This window comes from Myotis yumanensis, unplaced genomic scaffold (assembly GCF_028538775.1).
Source record: "Myotis yumanensis isolate MYYU_CA2020_CCGP unplaced genomic scaffold, mMyoYum1.0.hap1 SCAF_6, whole genome shotgun sequence".
Classification (NCBI taxonomy): domain Eukaryota; kingdom Metazoa; phylum Chordata; class Mammalia; order Chiroptera; family Vespertilionidae; genus Myotis; species Myotis yumanensis.
The window spans coordinates 15029168-15045891 of NW_027223757.1; the positions used below are offsets into that span (position 1 = coordinate 15029168).

The 16724-nt window shown below is 33.5% G+C and overlaps 1 protein-coding gene and 1 long non-coding RNA gene across 29 annotated transcripts in view; one reads left to right on the forward strand and one right to left on the reverse strand.

Annotated features, from left to right (window-relative positions):
• Positions 1–6167, forward strand: part of LOC139012141 (uncharacterized) — a 45578-nt gene extending 39411 nt beyond the window's left edge. For all 4 annotated transcript variants that reach the window (XR_011471808.1, XR_011471807.1, XR_011471811.1 and 1 more), the window contains one exon: positions 1035–6167. This is a non-coding gene — a long non-coding RNA (uncharacterized lncRNA). The remainder of the gene's footprint in view (positions 1–1034) is intronic.
• TRDN (triadin) overlaps positions 1–16724 on the reverse strand; it is a 280670-nt gene that overhangs the window by 183949 nt on the left and 79997 nt on the right. For 23 of the 25 annotated variants that reach the window (XR_011471806.1, XM_070417602.1, XM_070417614.1 and 20 more), the window contains 2 exons: positions 14104–14286; positions 7452–7511 (listed from right to left, as the gene is read on the reverse strand). Coding sequence is in view for 24 of the 25 variants with exons in the window: in XM_070417602.1 (XP_070273703.1) it covers positions 7452–7511; positions 14104–14286 (243 nt within the window). In the remaining variant the exon portion in view is untranslated. The remainder of the gene's footprint in view (positions 1–7451; positions 7512–14103; positions 14287–16724) is intronic. The other 2 variants (XM_070417613.1, XM_070417618.1) reach the window with 1 other exon arrangement.

Genomic DNA, 16724 nt, shown 5'->3' on the forward strand with positions numbered 1-16724 from the left:
TTACGTTTTCCATAAGATCTCCTCTGATGCGTCACACTAGAAAACTATAGTTTTGATACCATTGTAATTAGCTGGGTATTAATAATAGAAAAGGAGCAAAGGGAAGGCCAGGCATTATAGGCATGTCATTTGGGCAGCTTCATCAGGAAGCTACAACTTGACATTCCAGACGGGCCCAAGAAAGGGAAAATAGACACATAAAGTTAAGGGGGACTAGGAAGGTGCTTGCTGTCAATCACACCTGGGAGAGAGACAGTTGCCCAGAATGAGCATGGCCACTGCAAGGGCGTGAAGATTTGGGAGGCATAACTCTGAACAAAGAAGTTCACTCTCTTGTGCTCTTGGCTCTCTTGGGACTTGTGTGACTCTGGTCTTGTAGGGCTTTTTTGCTCCTGCTTCCCTGCATTTACCCACATGGTCCACAGACATGCGGACCTCATATGCAATAGACTAATGGACTGCAACTAGCCTAATGCTGTACTAGACCCTGCTCCAACATGGAATGGAAACTCTGGCCACTGGCCTTGCTTTTAGCATTACTGAAATCCCAGCTATACTTCTTCTATGACTGGACTAAGGGAAATGGGACTTTGGATGTAATAAACTTTCTACCATATCTCATCCTCTCACGGGGGCTCTGGAAATTTTTATTCCAGTGGTACCCCAAGAACCCCAATCTCACAAGCAATGGGGGAAGATGGGGTATGTTTTTCTCTGATAACAGTTTTATAGTAAACTTCCATAGTAAAAGAGAAAGCAAAGGATTGTGGGGGGAGGAATTGTACATATTTTATTTTGTAATTTTAAAAACTTTAAGAATTAAACTTTATGAAGAAACTGAGACTCAATGAATAAAACTAAAAATACACAGGCAGAGAATTTAAATCCTGGCTTGTATGACCCCGCATTATGTTCTCTTGGTTTTCAGTATGCTATCAGGGTCCATAGGAGCCAATTAGTTTTTGAGTTTCTTTTTTCAAGCAATTGTAATTATTTGTAGAGACTGATATGTCTTATTTTATTTTTTCTTATAGGTCTTCCAAGGAACAAAGAAAAACATTACTTATTTTTTAAACATAATAAAATGCATTCTATCTTGTAATCACTATGCGGCACAATTGAGCAATTTAAAAAATCCAGGACCCATTATGAAATCTTCATGATCTATTTTTACCTATACCTTGAACATTTCCTATTTTATAAACTTAGGAATTATTTCATTATTATTCATCAATTATTCCCAACAATGCCAAAAAAGACTAAAACAATAAAAAATGGAATAGTGATGGATTGTCTAGAAGGATGATGCAATTGTAAAATTGTAATATAAATCAGCATTATCTCATGTGTTGTCCCACATGTTGAGTAAGTATTGCATCATCATTCAAGAAGGCATAAGAGAAGCTTAAAGACATTTATATGGTCTACTTTTAGTTTCACTGAACACAGTTTAGAATTTTTTTCCATCCATAACCACAAAGAGAAGCAAACTGACAGAGGAAGATGTTTCAGTGATTAGACAAATCAGAAGATGAATGCAAAAAAGACTAATAACAGTATGCTAAACTTTAATGATTAGGGAAATTGAAAATGATCAGTCAAATGAAATCTCATTTCATGAATCTTCAAATGACAATGTATTTTCTCAAATTCAAGAATCAAGTGAGCAATACATTTCAAAGAACGATGGCATCTTCATTCTGTTAGTCCTTCAATCGGAAGGACTTTATCATGCAATATTTTGTGGCAAGAACACGAACCATCTAATTTTGTTAAAAAGGTATATACAGTACTTTTTCATCTTTTATAAATTCAGTGTGCCAAAATTTCTGGTTTTTAAATATACAAATGCTGAAGAAATGTGAAGACAGGTATCAGAAGGCATTTGCTAATGTATAAATAAAAAATCATTGGATTTATCATTCTAATTAATGTTTACAAATTTAAATATGAAAAGTTTGCACATATGAAATAAAAATTACATAATTTTTCAACAAAATAATGAGCCATCAAAGATTTCAAAAATTCAACTCTTGCATTTTGATGATGCAATTAATAATATACTAGAACCTAGTAAATATGAGTTTGAAATCTGGAATTAGTATCTATAAATAAATACAGTGCAATTTTATTCATGATAGTTGATGAGCAGTCAGTTTTTTTTTTCTGAAAATGTTTCCAATTTGGAGTATATGAACCTTTGATATTAGGAAAAAATGGAATAATAATGAATAACATTAGTGAAATGAAATAAACATTTAGCCTTGCTATGTTTAAGTTCTTATGAAAATTTTGCTATCCTTTTATTATTACTTCTGTAACAATTTTTTAAATGGTTCAAACTATTTAAAAAACAACAACATTAAGAAGCCCAAGTGGTATTTGAAGATCACTGTTTATTCCTAGTATACTGAGATTAACATGTACATTTTCTGAGCCTCTATTGCATACTTATCAAGTCACCCTTAGTTATAAAATGATTTATGACATCTTATCTCTTTTCTGGACTGTCAACTTGCTGAAGGAATTCAACAAATAGCATTGAGTATACATCAAAACTCCCAAATATTTTGTTCTGTGAAAATAAATGGATGTTTGGAACTAAAGTGAATATATTTTTATGAGGCAGTCTTTTTTGGAGGAGAGGAAAGTATGGCTGAATCGTACGTAATCTTCTCCAATACAGCCAATTGAGTTCTGCAATTCATTGGATTAAACCATTAAATAACAGTCAATATAATGCAATTACATTTGTCCTCTTATCAGCGGGATCAAACCAGAAATTCAGTTATACACCACTGAATTTTAAGAAAAGGATCTTAATAAAATGAGAGCACTAACATTCCTTGAGGCTCTTTCTAGCTATGGAATTGGAATACAGGTTGCCAATGAATTGGAATACAGGCTGCCAACGAATACCTTACTATAGTCAGAGAACATTTTGATGAGTGAATACCTTCAATTTTAAGAGACATAGAAAATGGAATAAATTACCTTGGCATGAATTCTTGGCTCAAGTAAAAGTGAGATAGTAGTTAGAATTTCAATGGTGGGATAACTTCTAAGGAATAAACATTAACTTGTACTGAACTTTAATCATAACGGCTACAGACATGAAAAGCTGAAAAAAAGTGTTAAAATTACTAAGCCAAAGCATACTAACCCTGGATCTTGTACTGGACATTTAAATTGATTTCTTTATCTAGAGTTAATATAAAGAGATCTGTGAGCCGTGTGATTTCTTACTTATAGAAATTTGTTGACTTGGTTGACTCTGTCCGATGATGCATGCAATTCATTTGAGCCAGGTGGAAGTTGATGAATAGGAAATATGAAAATGCCTAGCAAGATCATTATTTTTTAAAAAAATAACTTACCTAAATGAAAACAAATCAAACCCAAACAAAAACAAAGCAAAAAAACTGTTGATATGGCTGCAACTGATGTTACACCTTCCACTTAAGAAAAATGTACATACCGTCAAAAAAGAAAGTTAGAATTACTAGAACTTTGATAAAGAGAAATCAACTTTGAAAATCTAAAATAATTTATCTTGACCATCTGTACTATCAATTTCTAAAAACTAAAAAGAAATTAAAAACACAAAAAAAACCCCTCATTAACTGAGTCTCAATATTGCAACTAATGTCTGTCTTGACCAACTTTAATACTTCTCTTATAAGATAATGACAACTCGAGTACATTAGGCCTAAAGTAAAACTAGGAGTTACCAGCTTCAAAACAACCACCATAGGGTGACAGGATCTCTCTCTCTCTCTCTCTTGCTCTCGCTTGCTCTTGCTCTTGTTCTCTCTAGATCTCCTTTCTTCTCTCCTTCCTAAGACAGATTATGGACTATTAAAAATAAACTCTCCTATAACATTGACCATCTACAAAATCAAGAGATATAATAGTGGGGTTGTTAGGTCATTAAAAGGCAGCAAAAAGAGAGTATTTCTGGAGTGGGGAGTTCTTCAAGTGTCCCCAATATCCCTAAAGGTATACATTTAGTATATATCTACTCCAATTGCCATAGGACCCCGCCTTAGTAGGTCACTTAGTATGCTCACTTTCTAGATTTAAGGTTTTTTTCCCTTATTTTTTCAACTTAATATAGAGTGAGTCAGTACAGGAGAATTTTAGATACAATAAAATGATATGATCCTTATACATTATTCTAGTTTATTAAAATAATCCCTGTAATTGAGGTGGGGATTTTTATAATAGAGAATCAGAAAGAACAATTCAGTTCATCTTCAGGTATATAGACAGAAATCTTAGCTAAAAAATAAATATTAATTCTATCATAAAAATATTCTATTTAGTAGGATAAAAAGATGAAACTTGGGACTTAACCTCACGGTGTCAGCATACTTCATTAATAAGGTTTTTGGGCTGAAACCGGTTTGGCTCAGTTGGATAGAGCGTCGGCCTGTGGACTGAAGGGTCCTGGGTTCGATTCCGGTCAAGGGCATGTACCTGGGTTGCGGGCACATCCCCAGTGGGAGATGTGCAAGAGGCAGCTGATTGATGTTTCTCTCTCATCGATGTTTCTAACTCTCTATCTCTCTCCCTTCCTCTCTGTAAAAAATCAATAAAATATATTTTTTTAAAAATAAGGTTTTTGGGTTTTTTAATCATCACCCGAGGGTATGTTTTTTAGAGAGAGGAAGGGGGAGAGAGATAGACAGATAGATAAATGGGGTGGGAGAGAGAGGGAGAGATAAAGAGAGAGAGAGAGAGAGAGAGAGAGAGAGAGAGAGAGAGAGAGAAGAGAGAGGAGTGAGAGATTAACATCGATTGGTTGCCTCCTGTCATGCTCCCTGACCAAGGATCGAATCCGCAACCTTTTGGTGTAAGGGAGGGTGCTCCAACCAACTGAACCAGCTGGTCAGAGCTTAGTAAGGTTTTTCAAATTTGAACTGTAACTTGGACTATTTTTGAGGGTGTGACAATATTATGCAAAGGAAATACTGTATCCCAGAGGAAAAAATCAAATTGTAGTTTTAAAAACTCATTACCAGTCATTAATAATGAACTCTAGCTAAACAATAACAGGTGTTCCACTAATCCCAAACAGAAACAGATGGAAGCACAAATGTTTTCTAAATAGTGGATACGTGCAGAGCAATAAACTTGGCAGGAATTGTTTTATTCTCTAATTGTCAGTCAGAGTCAAAGTCTTATCACTTGCATTTTCTCAAGTTAATATGCCCAGATTAAACCTTACTTCTCATTTCTTGTTTTTCAAAATACAAGCCATATTTTGTGCTTGCTAACTCTATCTTATGTATGATCTCACCAATAAAGCCAATATTAGAATCTTCCTTCTGTACATTTATGAAGATTTACGTTATTTGTTACATGAAACAAGGGGCATGCTATCCCATACAGGCTTTCCTTCTCCAGATTCTTCCATTTCACGCCTCACCTCACAAGCAATACTGATCTACATATTCTTTAATTTTGTATACATTACAGGAACAAACCTTCAAAAGTATGAATGTACATAGATGAAATAAATTAAGAAGGCAATTGGAAAGTCAATGAATGGTGTTAGGAAGTCTATAACAATTCAGAATTATTTTCAGGAGTTAGGATATTACATAGTAGTACTATAGATCTGAACTCATGGCTGTTCAGAGAATGTTCACATATGACGTATGAGAGGCTCTCCCTGTATTGTTCATAACTAAATTCTTCTTAACTTTTGCAGAGATGGTTTTACTGTTCCTTCTAACCGTAATCTGTTGTTAAATTTTCAGAAAGAAATGATTGGCAGCGTGACTATTAAGCTGCTAGTATCTCTCACTGAAATGGGCAGCAAACCTGTCCTCTAAAAGTGAGTTAATGGTGTTTATAGACTGGTACTTGTCAATGTTGAGAAGCTCCTTAATGGGGACCCTCACCCAGAAAGGCAGAGGTGAAATGGATGAATTAAAGAATACGGTTATAGTAGCATTTTCTTGTGCGTCTACTAGATGCTTTGTCAACAATTCTACAAGGTTGTTACTGTGATCACAATTTAAAATGTATGAACCCTAAAGATCAGGTGGAATTCAATGATTTGTTCAAGGTCCAATGTTAGAAAAGGACGGTGTCGAGAATTATGTCTGTATTTGTGTTGAAAAGCCTCTGTTTTCACTACATTAAACTATCTTCCTAAATGTTTCCATCTACATTTACTGTAATACAATACACATATGTTAACATTAATTGTATCTACTGAAAGAGTCAACACATTTTCCAGTATTTTCCCTCTCATTTCAGTTTCTAATTTATTAAGAAAGTAAAGAAAAATGAGAAGATCAAGAGGAGGAGGAGGGGGGAGGAAATCTGCTTGAATATGTTACTAGAATTAACTAACTTTTCCTGAGAGCCGAAGTTCTCATGCTCTTCTAATTTTCTAGGACCTTAGGTGTGTTATATATTTGTTTTAGATACGATATGTCTTTTTGCCAATATATGTGTAAATTATGATACATTTTAGAAAGTTTTCCATAAAAATACTTGAGAAACCAAGATATATATATATATATATATATAGTCTGCTTCAATTATGCTAAGGTATATTAGCTCCTTCCTTAATAATACAACTTCTTAGAAATGTTTCCCCAAACATTAATATGGTGCCATGGTACCATCAATTTTTAAATACGCAAAAGCCATAGCACAAGTGAAGTCCCCTTTGAGTTGGGGTGGTGAAAACACAATACAATATGCAGATGATGTATTATAGAATTGTACACCTGAAACATAATTTTTTAAACCAACATCACACCAATATATTGAATAAGAAAGTTTTTAAAAGGCATAGCACAAGCAATCAAGTTATTTCTTCTTAATTAAGATGTTAATAAAGAATCCCTTGTTACCCAGAGGGTAACAAGGATAGAAGAGATGATAGGTACATTTTCTTAAGTAAAAATATACTTCCTCATCGCATTGACTAATAACTCCAAGGTTGACTATCTCCTTCAGTAGTTCTCTGGAGCAACTAAGCCAAGTTCACATGTAAGTGAGAAAATCAGTATTGGAAAAAAAGATTAAATATTTAAAATGTGATTAATTTTAATATGAATTTTGTGCACTACTAAATAAAAATGGGTAGTTTCATTGTTGTAGGTCTGTTATTCTAAATTTACTACAAATAAAACAAGATGATTCACCTCTTCCCTCCAAGATATTATTAAAGATATTAGCATTTTTTGTATATGAAGAGATTAGCAATTTTTAGTTTTCAGCTGACTTCATTTATAATAGGCCATGCAGTAATACAAAGTACAATTAAAGGCCCTGATGCAGGTTATTACTTCTTTTTATTGGTTTTAGTCTAGATCTACACATGCATTATGCAATATAAAAACAAGAAAATACACTTTAGTACATAAAAAAGCTGACTAGAAACAAAGACTATTACAACAGACAAGCATAAGATTTGTTTGGAATACCTGGTTTTAAATCCCCATGGACAAACATGTCAATCATATATCGACAGAATGCATACTGATCTGACAAGAGTAGAAAGAAAAAAAGAACAATGAAAAAATGTCATCAACACCTTTCTTTTTTCTAGGGAGACATGGTTTAACAAAACAAACAAAATAGCTCAATTCTATTTTAGTTACTACAATTCTGTGAAGGAATAATTTGCACTTATATGAACACACTGGGGGATAAAAAGACGTAATAAACATACTGTTCCATTTATTCCATACAAAAAGAATAACTTTAAAAATTGAAACAGACTTGTTTAGGGTATCATTATAGTGGTTGTTTTTAGAAATCAAAACCTCTTTGATCAATTTGATTACAGAAACCATCATATTAAAGCAATCTTTCTCATTGTCCGTGTTCTCAAAAAAATAAAACAGAAGTTTTACAAGAGGAAATTGTTTTCAACTTGGAGTGTTTTACCAAATATTCACTCCCAGTCCTTCTGCTAATTGTCTAAATGGAGCAGCAGAGTGTTTTCTGGAAAAGGCAAGCAGGAGAGCTAACCCCTTTGCAATCTGTTAGGGGTCCTCTGCATGGAAATGCCCTTCATTTAGGAGTAAATCAGGAAGGACAGACTTACAGTACCAAATAATATCACTGTTAAGCGAATCAATTCAGTAATCTTTATTACAAGGGCATTTTATAATGTTGAATAGTCTATAGCCCATGGAAGAAGAAATAAAGAGAAAAGCATAGGATTAAGATAATTTGGAGCCGACTTTGTTTAAATGATTTTAGAAGTAAGTTTGTTTTCTTTTCCTTCTAAATCAAATACATTGTACTGAACTTTCAATTCTCACATAAGTTTAGATTCCGATGAGGTCATTCCAACCCAAATCTCACTTGATGAATCATTCTATAAGTTTTACCATATCTTCTTTAACATGGCATATTCTGAAATGAATCTTGTTTAAGATGATTTACATTTCATGTTTCTAAACAGGCATCTTATTATCCAACAAATCCAAAGGCAGCTTTAGGACCAAGAGAGTTTATTGAATATATGCAACATGATACATCCTTAAGTGCTCCAAATCATGTATAGCAAGCATGAAATAATAGAACTTGTTACTATATAAATACACATACAAGGATTTTTGTAAACCTCATTCTTTTTAAAGTATTAATAGTATTATTGAGTATTTCATTTTATTATGAATCTACCAATTCTTTGAAAAAATAATAAATATAATTATTGCAGATGTAGAAATAATAAACTTTTGTCAATATCTAAATATGACTAGGCCAAAAATTATTAGGTTTAAAAAATGTGCATGTATTTTGACTTGTATTGGAGCACACTTTCACACAGGTGAGGTGTGGAGGGGGAGGGAGTTGTCAGATCAGCTCAGGAATCTGTTTGCTCCTGGACTCACTGAGAGTAATGGCAGAGATTTCAGAGCCCAAAACCTGGACACCCTCTGGTACAGAAGGGAAGTAAGATGAAGGTAGAGAGCACTTCTCTTTTCTGGACATAACTTTTTCCTGAGCAAAATTCCACCATGGGCAATTTGGCTCTAAGATAAAGCTAACGCTTATTTCCTTTAAATAATAAATCTGAGGTTGGGCAAGTGCGGGCTTCCTGAAATGACCACTTTGCCCTCTGTTTCAGGAGCGTAAGTGACTGGGGTCTTTTTAGATGTGTCCTTCCTGCAGCTCAGACATAGTTCTCTAAGGGCAATATCTATATTAAAAAGATGGAAAATTTGTTCAGATGCAGATTTCTGGGCCCCGTCACCCCAAACATTATAATTCCATGGGTCTGGACTCAAGAAATATACATTTTTTAAGCAAACCACTCAGAAGAGTCTAATTAGACCACACTTCTAGAATCGCTGATCTAAAATCCCTCAAATTCTTTTTCACAACGATTTCTAGGGACATGACAGCTTTTGCAACACATGGAGGATGTGTGTCTGTCCTACGTTTAGAATGCAGAGGCTACTTGGAATGTGAAGGATTCAACAACCCTCATAAGTGAAATATTGTTCTCTGCTCCAAGCTGTGGTGAGATGTGGAAGAGTGTACTGACATAGCTAAGTCATTATGCTTCCAAGTTTTTCCTTGTGGTGACATGTAATGTGAACAGCCAAATGTTAAATTATTACCCAAGTAAAGTGCATATATTTATTACACCAAATATTTTATGGATCCAAAAGTCATCCATTGAGTTAATGCACCAATAGTCCTATGAGCTTCCAATCTGAAAAAGAAAATCACTTACACATTCTAAGAATATTTATTTTTTAATCAAGAAAATTATTTGAGTTACAAAACTTAGGTGGCTTCTGTTATAAACGATCCTGCCTTCTAATGGCACCAACATATCAATAGGAACATGATAAATATATTTTTAGAACACTTTAAATTAGACATTTTCAATATTTTAAATTAGGATGCCTATTTCCGCCTGTCCTCGGTGTTGAACTTAACAATATGAGAATTCTAGGCAATTATATTTGGGGCAGTCCCCAGTGTATCTCCTTCACCTGTCGCAGGATAGAGCAAAACCAAGACCTTTCAACTCCGAAAGATTTATTTTATACAAATGTTTTTAAACACAACTCAAATTTTAAAACAGAAAAAATTTTTCCTAGAGAAAATCTGAACTATGATTCTAACTTCAAAGTTAGTCATTAATAATTCACATAAGTTAATTTCCTATTTGGTCACTACTCTTTTTTTCCCTCAAATGAATATCCTTCCAGGGATAACACACACTATCCATTTATTTCTCTCCTTGATTCTCAGGGAACAATGATGGATGTCACTCAGCTGCTGTCTTGTCGAGTTCCCTGCAGAGGGGCAACTGAGACAAAATGCATTATGGGTGCAGAAAGGAAATTTTTAAAAACTCTAATGAGGATGGGCACATGTGCTTTGTGCTCTATAACAGATTCACATTAGCTATACTTTGTCTTCCTGTCACAAATATTTAGATAGTCGTTAAAAAAAGAGAGAAAGAAGGAAGGGAGGGAGGGAGGAAGGAAGGAAGGAAGGAAGGAAGGAAGGAAGGAAGGAAGGAAGGAAGGAAGGAAGGGAGGGAGGGAGGGAAAGAAAGAATGAGCATTCAGTGGGAGGTTTAATCTTTCCTTCCCCACAGATTTGCCACAGACTGTCAGAAGATCAGGGAGCAATGCCTGCTCATGTCAACCCTTCTTACCCTACTTTAAATAGGTTAAGATTGGTCCAAAAAACTAGATTATATGCTATATAACTGTGTGTACAAGTTTGTGGTAGATATGTACATACTTATGAATCTTATTCCCAATGCTTTAAGTAGGAATATATTGCTTATATATTCAATAGGAAGAATAACCACAAATGAATATATATATATATATATATATATATATATATATATATATATATATATATTATACAGGGGTAGGCAAAGTTAGGTTTACAGTTGTGAGTATGCAAAACACAGAGTTTATTCTTGTATTATTATTTATTAGTTTTGTTTATTTGTATTACAACTATAAACCAGTTTTACCTACCCTGTACGATTAAATAATTGTCAATAAGTGTGTGTACTCCATGTAAAAATATCTTTCCAGTGAATAAAAGACCTGGGGGCCCTATTTGTTCAAAAAGAATTATTTGGAAGTTTGTATGAAAAGAATAACTCAAATTAATTAGGAGTAATTTAATCTAAGGAAATAAATATTTTCTTGAGTAAAAGAGAACTAGCTCAACAATTTTACTAAATCAGCAGTACAAGAGTCTCAAAATCAAAGCCACCTCACAGAATATTTAAAAAACACTGTCTTTGTCATGTTTACTTAAAACCATTATGTGATTAGTTTTTATTAGTTTTAAATGCTCTTAAATTTTTGCTTAATTAAAAAACACACATATTTATGTGTCTGACCAAGTATTAGAAGTTAAAGTTTTGATGAAACATTTATTTAATTGATGGTAGCAGGTCTCACAAAGGTGCTTTACTTTAGTACATGCACTTGTTTAGCTGATCAAATCATATTTGTGGTTTTGTTTCTAACTTTAAGTAAAATTTGAATGTCTTTTTAATAGATAAGTAGGTCTTCATGTGGAAATAAAAACAGTAGAATGAAAGTGAAAATGGTAATATAATGTTATATTTAATAATCCTTTTTACTGATAGAAATAAAATACAGGTGACCAGGAATATAAATATTATTTGAAAATGTTCTAGGGATATGTCTCCATCAATAATATATGCCCCTGCACTGTTGGCGTGCCTCAATGGTTGAGCATTGACCTATGAACCAGGAGGTCACAGTTCAATTCTTGGTCAGGGCACATGCCCGGATTGCAGCCTTGATCCCCAGTAGTGGGGCATGCAGGAGGCAGCCGATCAGGGATTCTCTCTCATCATTAATATTCCTCCAGATCTTTCTCCCTCTCCCTTCCTCTCTGAAATCAATAATAATAAATAATAATAATATATTCTTCATCCAAAAACCAAATGTGCTAAAAATAACATTAAGAGTATATTCATGCCCTAACCAGTTGCTCAGTGGATAGAGCGTCAGCCTACGGACTCAAGGGTCCCAGGTTTAATTCTGGCCAAGGGCACATGCCTGAGTTGCAGGCTTGATCCCCAGTAGGGGGTGTGCAGGAGGCTGCTGATCGATGTTTCCCTCTCATCAGTGTTTCTAACTCTCTATCTCTCTCCCTTCCTCTTTGTAAAAAATCAATAAAAATATATTTTTAAAAAAGTATATTCATGTGTCTAGTTAAGAACCTAGCTAGACACTTGGTATGTTTCAGCAGATTATTTTCTTTTTTAAAGGGCAATCTAAAACTTAAAGTATTTTAAGGTATTGATAATAATTGTAAATAAACATATAATGAGTCAGAAGATTAATTTTCCTGTTTTCTGTCACAGTAAAATAATCTATTCAAAATATTTTATCTTTATTTACTATGTATTTTTTGTATCCAAATTATTTTTAAAATAACATATAGTTTTAAGAGGTACAATACTTAATATTTTAAATTTTATATATATATATTATATAATATTTAAAATTGAAAAGGGTTTTTAGGGCTCCAAAGTTTAAACTCCACTCGTATCTTAAAATATTACATTGTAATAAATGAAAATTACCTAAATTAAAAATTATGTGCTCTAACCAGTTTGGCTCCATGGATAGAGTGTCAGCCTGTGGACTGAAAGGTCCCAGGTTTTATTATGGTCAGGGGCACATGCCTGGGTTGGGGGCTTGATCCCCAGTAGGGAGAGTGCAGGGGGTGGCCAATCAATGATTCACTCTCATCATTGATGCTTCTATCTCTCTCTTTCTCTCCCTTCCTCTATGAAATTAATAAAAATATATGTATTTTTAAAATTATGTGGATAACTAAAAAAGAATTTTTTTTTTAGCGTTTACTTTTATCCCTTTCCTTCTCTTCCCTTAAAAATTTTAAATATAAATCTAAGTTTATAAATATTGCTTATAAATTCAGGAGAAACATGGTTTAAAAGTAAATGCAAGAATAGGTTGCAAAAACAAATATCATATATCTCACTTACATGTGGAATCTAAAAAAAAGTGTGGAATGCAAATTTTATATCTTACACCTTATAATGGGAAAAAATATTTTCAATTTCACCATTCAAATACCTTAGTAAGAAAGTTGTAAAATATTTTAATGAAAGTATCCCAGAAACCACTTCTTAATTTTAGTCGTCGAATAAAATTATTCAAAATTACTGGAGTACAGAGAAATGTTATTTTGCAATACTCCTGAGAAACCTGTGCAGGAATAGTCCCTACAGAGCAGATCCCACATTCTGTATGGGGAGTCTCCGGTTGTGTAGCAGTTGGAGCCAGGAATGGACTTAGGGAAGGACTGATTCAACAAGGGACAGAAATGTGAGCCAATAGGCCCTCAGCTGCCCTCTTAAAACTCCACCATTTTATGTTTACATAGCACCTTCCCATAAAGAATTCGAGGTGCATATTTCACTTCCATTGAAATGTTCTCTACTATTGTATCAGTAGGGATGTAAGTTTAACATCAATCTAGCTGAAGAACCACACAGTATGTCAGATATAGAGCTTTCCAAAGTCATACACTTAGGCAAAGAAACTTGAGGGTTCTTCTAAACCTTCTTGCCTATCAAATTAAATAAATCTAATAACTTAATGTATATTCTAAATTATATGCTCTTACAGAGGCCACAGAAATGTATGAATAGTTTTTCTATATATTTGAACATACACCCCTTAAACTACTCCTTAAGAATTATTATTTTTCTTGGACTATTTTTCTCCGAAGAGTAGAACACATACAATGTTCCACAGCTTAATAGAACTCTCTTACCTTGAGAATTCAACATTTATCACCAACCTTTAAATAACTTCAGATACTAACTCAAATCCTCTTTTCAAAATACTTCCAAGTGCATCTTTAGATATGTAGACACATTTGGGTATATCTATAAATAAATTTTAATTCCCAATTTATTATATTTCTTTCCAAGTGTATTACTTATACAAATCTTTTTCCCCATTTGATGTCTGATCTCAGTCTTTTTCAGATTTTAATTTCACTCTATCTGCTTCTTGCCCAATATCCTCTTACAACCTCCAGCCGCCTTGTCTGAATGTTTACCTTTCTGTTCATGCTTGGACACGGCTACGGTCTCTTTCTCATCCTTCCCTTTGGGTTTAGGTGATGTTTTCTGTGCTTCTTTTCCTTTTGCAGCTGATGGCTTCACTTTCTCCTGCTTCCCACCTTTCGGTTCCTTTTTAGTCTTTACTTCAGTCTTTTCTTTAGTCTTAGTTTTCTTCTCTTCTGTATAGGTTTTTAAAAAGTTGGTTTATTTTTGTTCACTTACCAACACAGCATTTCATATTTCACTGGTTGTTAAGAACAATTTAAAAAGGAAGAAAAAAGAAAAAACAATAGAAAAATAGTATCTCTGAGATAAATACTTGACACAAATACCATTATCTGACTTTTACATAGTTTAGGAAGTGCCATATTTAGAGTAGTAAAACAAAGGAAACGTTGGACTCTTTCTTAATTTGCACGTGAACACATTATTTTTAGGTAGTTAGGAACTTAGTATATCAACAAGGAGGTATTTCAAATATGCAGGGGTGTGTATACAGGCATGTTCAATGAAAGGCAATGCTCAAACCAAAAAGCCAGTAAGAGAGATCAGATAACTTTGTTCCACAACTGAATATCTTAGAAGTCACTAAAGAGACTGAACTGTCAACATAAGACTTTCTAAAGATAACTATTGGAAATATAAATGTAAAATTACTTGCAAAGATGATGACTAAAAGGGATAAAACAATAAAATCCATTAAAGGATGACTCAGACATTCAGTTTCTAGTAACTTGACTCTAAAGAGACATAAAGAGAGCAGGAATTAACATATTGGCTCCTGCAAATCTTAAGTCAGAAATAATTATTATATTGACTTTTAAAGCACTTAAATGTATCTCAGTAAATAGAAAGGGCTACAAATTAGAATATGTATGAATATATATTAATTATAATATATACATATATTTTATATACAAACATTATTTTAATTTGCTATTATGTGTGTCTGGAGGAAGAGAACTGGGGATATGAAATAGTCTGTGAATCTTTTAATTATTTTTTTAAAGAGCAATAATAATATAGCATACATTTATAAAAAATTGTTTATAATAGATGCAGCATATTGGACATCATTTATTCTAAGGGATCATACATAATCACTAGGTATAAAAATAATTCTACTACAATGTTGGACTCTCATGTAATTTATCAAGGTAATGGCTAGCTTTTATTGTCATTCATGTTGAAGAATTTGGTGAAAATACTATAATCAAGTTTCTTGACTTTAGTCCACTAAACAATGATTTGAAATTAAGATAATATTGTGAGGTCCAGTGAAGAATAAAGAGGAGAATGAAAATGGTAATGCCTGATATTTACAAAACCAGAATTGTTTGGGGTATTTCATTTTCTTAAACAGACCAATATCTCCCAAAGCTCCATTCCTCAGAAACTTTACAGGGAGACGCTGATACTGTGTTAGGAATAGGGGGATATTCCTATGATCAAATAAATTCGGAATCACAAAGTTAAACCAGTTTCTTTAAAACTTCTCAATGCTGAAGTGTCTTGAGCATCTTCAAGGAAGGGAGTTACACGATGCACTGTTTTCCAAAGTTACTTGACCATTAAAAATCTCATTGAAACACACTCAACTGCCCCACAGACTTCTAATGTCTTTGTGGCTCCTGTGACTATATTCAATTGGAGATTTTCTTCTACTCCCTTTAAACCATTTCTAAATCTCCTTTGTTAGTTTCTGCTCTTTCCTATCACAGACTCATTTCAACGACTGAAACCATCAGCTCTCTGCAAATCACTTTAAATCAACATCATTCCAGAAGCCCACACCAAACATTCATTAGTTTCTGCCTGGAGAGAAAGTTCCACTCAGATGGCCAACAGCACCTGAGACATACAACTCATATATATTCACCCAACAAATACTGCCAGAGAGCTCATTGTGACCTGGGTTCAGAGCTAGTTTCTAGAACTATAATGATCAGAAGATAATCTTATCTGAAGCATGCTTAGGAGAGCATTTAAAACCTTGTGATATATGGCCCCATCCCATCTCTCTTTGCATAGCATTCCCCAACAGTTTCTTCCTCCACTGGACTGCTTTCTTTTTCTTGACTATCTCATGTATTTTCCACAGGTCAAACATTGCCAGAAGGCATTCTCTATATTCCCCATGTTTCCCCCATATATGAATTCCTTTGTGTTAAATTCATTTGCAACAAGTGGCGCTGCCACTTATATTAATCATTAGTTCACCTGAACTTCAACCAAAATGGCATATGCAATGGAGAACCAAAGTGAGAATCAGACTTTCCTTCATCCATCTTAACTTCAATTAAATGATACTTGGTTATCTCATTGAGAAAATTTACTAATATATATATATAAATATCTGTCTCAAATACCTAATTATTTGACATTAAATAAACGCATTAAATTTTAAAAATAGATTATAATTTTCATCTAAATGATTCATTCATCCCTTGAAAATACTAGATTGAGATTTCTAAACTATGCTGATCACATAAAACCTATATTTTAATAGTTCATATTGAACTATCAATTAAATTTTATATTTTCCTAATATCAAACCACTGGTAGACAAATTTGGCATAGGATAAGCTGATAGATGTAATCCTCCAAAATACTTTAC